At 51.2% G+C, this 4,440-nt stretch overlaps 1 protein-coding gene across 1 annotated transcript in view; it reads right to left on the reverse strand.

Moving 5' to 3' along the window:
• LOC107084481 (IQ motif and SEC7 domain-containing protein 2-like) overlaps positions 1-4,440 on the reverse strand; it is a 49,208-nt gene that overhangs the window by 24,127 nt on the left and 20,641 nt on the right. Inside the window, exons 2-6 of the mRNA XM_015374366.1 lie at positions 3,995-4,160; positions 2,536-2,703; positions 2,282-2,455; positions 2,102-2,197; positions 61-629 (exon numbers count right to left, since the gene is read on the reverse strand). Coding sequence (XP_015229852.1) covers positions 61-629; positions 2,102-2,197; positions 2,282-2,455; positions 2,536-2,703; positions 3,995-4,160 — 1,173 coding nt within the window. The remainder of the gene's footprint in view (positions 1-60; positions 630-2,101; positions 2,198-2,281; positions 2,456-2,535; positions 2,704-3,994; positions 4,161-4,440) is intronic.

The following is a 4,440-nucleotide window of genomic DNA, read 5'->3' on the forward strand; positions in this document are numbered from 1 at the left end:
AAAGGTCAGAGGTCAGAATTAAGCAATAACAGAAAACCTTAGAGTGTCCAGAGTCCTCACCTGTCACTCATGTCCACTGAACTGTCACTGGGCGGTTCAATAGTGAGGACAGGAAGGTGTCCCCCTCCCCCCGCGCCTCCTCCTCCTCTCCCTCTGTACTCCCCTCTGCACTCAGTGCAGGGGGTGCTGCTCCTCCGGCTGGCGTTGCTGCCTGCCTCCGTCTCTCTGCTGTCCTCCCTCCCCCCTGCGCCTCTCCCTCCCCCCCAGTAGTCCGTGTCGGAGCTGGAGGCGGGACGGGACAGTGGCGAGGACGGGAGGCAGCCTTCGTCCATGTAAAGGGTGACGTCACTGAAGGAGGTGGCGGTGCTGTCCTCGTGCATGGCGACGCCTCCTCTGCCTCCCTCCACCCGGCCAGGCACACGTCGGGATGCTGTATTGGTGCTGTGCCACCCACACTGCCTGTAATCCACGTCTTCATCTTCCTCCTCCTCTTCTTCTTCCTCATCTTCCTCATCCTCATCTCCCTCCTCATCCTCGTCCTCCTCTCCTTCTCCTCCGACGTCCTGTGAGTCTTCCCGGCCAGACTGGCAGGTGAGAGAGTCGTCCATGGAGTCAGCGAGAGATTTTACCTGCAGAGGACGAAGGAAAGAAACCATGAAAGACAATCTGGATGGATGGATGAGAGAAGGACTGAGGACAGAAGGACTGAGGACAGAAGGACTGAGGACAGAAGGACTGAGGACAGAAGGACTGAGGACAGAAGGACAATCAGATGTTTGGAGACGGGGTCTCTAAAGAGACCTGAGGAATAGTTGAAGCTGAAAATGGCTCCTATGTTTTTCTGTCAGGATGTTCTCGCACCCATGAAGACGGATTTATTGACCAAAGCATTTCTACCAGAGAGTTTACAGTTTTGCCGCCACAGTCGATCTAAAAAATAACCATTTAGCTAAAGAGGGGCTTTAGCTAAATCTTAAAGCCCCTCTCTGTGTTTACAGGTTCCCATAGAGCAGTGTTTTTCATTCCTGGTCCTGAAGGCGTCCTGCTCTGCATGTTTGTCGGAGGTTGTCGTTTCAATGAACGTTGGCTGGAAGATGAAAAATACAAATAATGGATTAAACGGGGACAAACCCCACGAGTTGCCTCTTGTAAAGTCTGCAAAAAAGATGTGCAGCTTTTCACAATGGGCAAGTCTGCACTGTCGAGTCACATGGAGGGTGAGTCATAGACTTTTAAGTAAGCCAACTGAAGTAGCCTAGTAAAAGTTAGCGCCTATTTGTTTACGCTAGTAACTGCTAGCTAGGAATTCACAGGCTATAAAAAAAACAAAAAAAACGAAGTTTTAATTCATTGCCAGACCCAGACCTTAAAACAGCATTGATAACTCTATGGCTGATAATACTGAATTGCGACACCCTCTGGTTGGTTATAGTACTGCGCCATGGCAGAGGAGTCATTTTCTTTGATCATTTGGCAGTCATCCGTGCAAAACTGGTTCCGGCCGACATCATTAAATAATAATTTTGACTTTGTATTGGTATGTAATTTACGGTGGTCTAAGGTGCTGGAAAAAGTTTTAAAAAGGATCTTGAAAGTGCTTGAAAAGTTCTTGATTTTGACTTTGGAAAAGGTGTACGAACCCTGTAACAGGTGAGACATCTAAAACATGCAGGGCAGGGTGCCTTGAGGACCAGGGTTGAAAAACACTGCCATAGAGTCTGACATTAAGATTCTTCCATCGTCAGACGTCTGGCATAGATGACTAACCGCTGACAGCTCAATGCTGCAGCAGGGACTGTTTTCAGAATGATGTTTTTGGCAAAGTTTCATTCCTAATCAAACTTGCTAAACAGGAAATGGTTCCAATAAGAGCTGCTGGTCCAAACCTGCATGAGGAAACAAGGATAACCAAGGAGGTGAGTTTATCCTACCGCCACATGCAGCCCAATGCTTTGGAAGGAGAAACATCTCTGGCATCTTGTGCTCAAAGTCTCGTTGGTCTGAAAGCTTTCTTATTGGAAACTCTTTCTCTATGCAGACGACATCTTGTTTCATTTATAAAACTGAACGGCTGCTCAACAAAAAAACAAAAAGTGCTTGCCTGTTTGGAGAAAGAGTCGTCCATGTCTCCAGCGTCCTCTGAGCCCTGCTGACCGGGTGAGCCCTGACCCTGCGGCTGCCGCTCATCAAACGAATACTGCGCTCAGAGGAAACAGCAGATCAGAACGCTGGTACTCTGGACTGACCGCGGTAGACCTGCCGCCGCGCAGAAACCTCCTACCTGCAGTCTCATGTTGGACAGGATGATGCGGCGGGTCATCCTGCTCTCTGAGGCCGAGCTGCGGAGCCTCTCAAACTTCTTGTTCATGCGGTATCGTCTGAACGCCGTCTGGATCGTCCTCGCTGCCCGCCGGGACACAAACTGGCCGCCATACTTCCTTTCCAACATCTCCACCTATCAGGGGACACAGTCAGGAGTCCTGGACCAGAAAGTTCTTGTTTGTTTTCTGCTGATCCTGTAATGCTGGGCCGTACCTTCTTGTCCTGGAGGTCTGTAGAGAGCTCATAGCTGTCAGATAGCGCCTTGCAGCGTTTGCTCTCCTCCTCCTCTTGCTTGCGGAGCGCCAGGCTGGCCGGCTGATGTCTGCTGCGCTGAGCCCAGGCAAGGCTAGCTGGGCTGGGGGGGGGTATCGGCGAGCTGCCCTGAAGGGGAAGAGAGAGGAGGAAGTATACATACACTGTAGGCACCAGATCAGCTCGGGGCCCCGCCCCTTCCTGTGATGACAACATGTGGCAACGCCACTCAGACAAACTGTATTGCACCCGTTCCTTAAAGGATCAAATCTCTTTTGGAGTCTCAACATATTATTGCCTATATTTGCTATTATTTTAAATTTCATTGGCGATCTAAAGGAGCTGAAAGTAGAAAACAATCTTCCTCCCGCCTCAGTGAGACTGTCTGCAGATATTTTTGATTTATGCCCAATATTGAAGCGCGGTCTGCGCTGTTATTCCACGCCACAACGCCAGAGGGCCAATCAGGAACTAGCTGTGGGTCTAGATACGGCCGATGAGGAAGGGGGGGCAAGTTTGGAGGGACATGAGGGCCAAAAAGAGCGAGGATCCAGGTGGGAAAAGGCTCCCAGCGTTCTCGCGCACCTCGCTATGCTAGCTGCTCGATCTTCACCAGGCGTTTTCCACCATGGCGGCCAGACAAACAGAACAAGGGGGTAAGGAACCAACCAGGAAATAACCATAGAGTAGAGGGGATGGAGATCTGACCAATCAGAGGCCTCCTGTCTACGTTCACCTACAATTTCAGAGAGGTGCAGCAGAGTGTCTGTGGAAGGGGGCGGGGCATATCTGACCAGCATGCCTGAATCTGTAAACATCCTGCAGGAGCTCAGATTTCAGTTTGCAGGAGGCCAGCAGACTCCTGAAGAACTCAGCTGTGAGATTTTCTAGCTGACCTTCTAATGGAGCTCTGATACCAGCAGGACTCCTGGTTGTGTGGATTTAATATTTTAAAGCACAAATTAAACCTCATAGAGGGTTAGCCTCCTTTCACGGGATACGGTTCCAAAAAGGGAAACCTGCCACCTACTGGTGGCGCTGTGGCACACAGAAACGATCTAAAACAAGAGCTGGCAGAAGAATCGCATGCAGGTTACAGAGACATGGAGACGGAAACATGGAAGGTAGAGACGGTCTGAGCTGAGCCTTTAAGCTGGGCTCAGTGGACCGGGTCTCTGTGGACCGGGCCTTTGTGGACCGGGTCTCTGTGGACCGGGTCTCTGTGGACCGGGACTTTGTGGACCGGGACTTTGTGGACCGGGTCTCTGTGGACTGGGACTTTGTGGACCGGGTCTCTGTGGACCGGGTCTCTGTGGACCGGGTCTCTGTGGACCGGGTCTCTGTGGACCGGCCTGACCCGTTCAGACGGGGTTTATTTGTCTAGATCCAGGTTGTGTCCTGGTTCTGTGTGACTGAGTACCTGTGTCTGCGGATAAGAGGCTCCCAGGGGCCCGCTGGAGGTGGGGCCGTAGGGGTCACAGGGGCTGCAGAGCGGACTGTTGCTATAGCGATGGAAGGGAGCAGGATGTCCAAAGGACGAGTCTGAGAAGGTGAGGACCTCTGGACACTGAGGGTCTCCCTCCACGCTGTGAGAGAGAAAGACAGAGAGACAGAGAGGACATTAGTTCATCCTGTTTGGACCAAAGAACGGGTCACTAGAACCAGTCTGGACCGGATCAGAACCGATCCACACCGCAGAGAAACTGACCAATCAGATCACACCTACCAGAACAAGAAGGAGCGACCTAAAAGAAACCATCCATCATCCATCCATCATCCATCCATCCATCATCCATCCATCATCCATCCATCCATCCATCCATCATCCATCCATCATCCATCCATCCTCCATCCATCCATCCATCC

The sequence above is a fragment of the Cyprinodon variegatus genome, unplaced genomic scaffold (assembly GCF_000732505.1).
Source record: "Cyprinodon variegatus isolate N-32 unplaced genomic scaffold, C_variegatus-1.0 Scaffold101, whole genome shotgun sequence".
In the NCBI taxonomy this organism is placed as follows: Eukaryota; Metazoa; Chordata; class Actinopteri; order Cyprinodontiformes; family Cyprinodontidae; genus Cyprinodon; species Cyprinodon variegatus.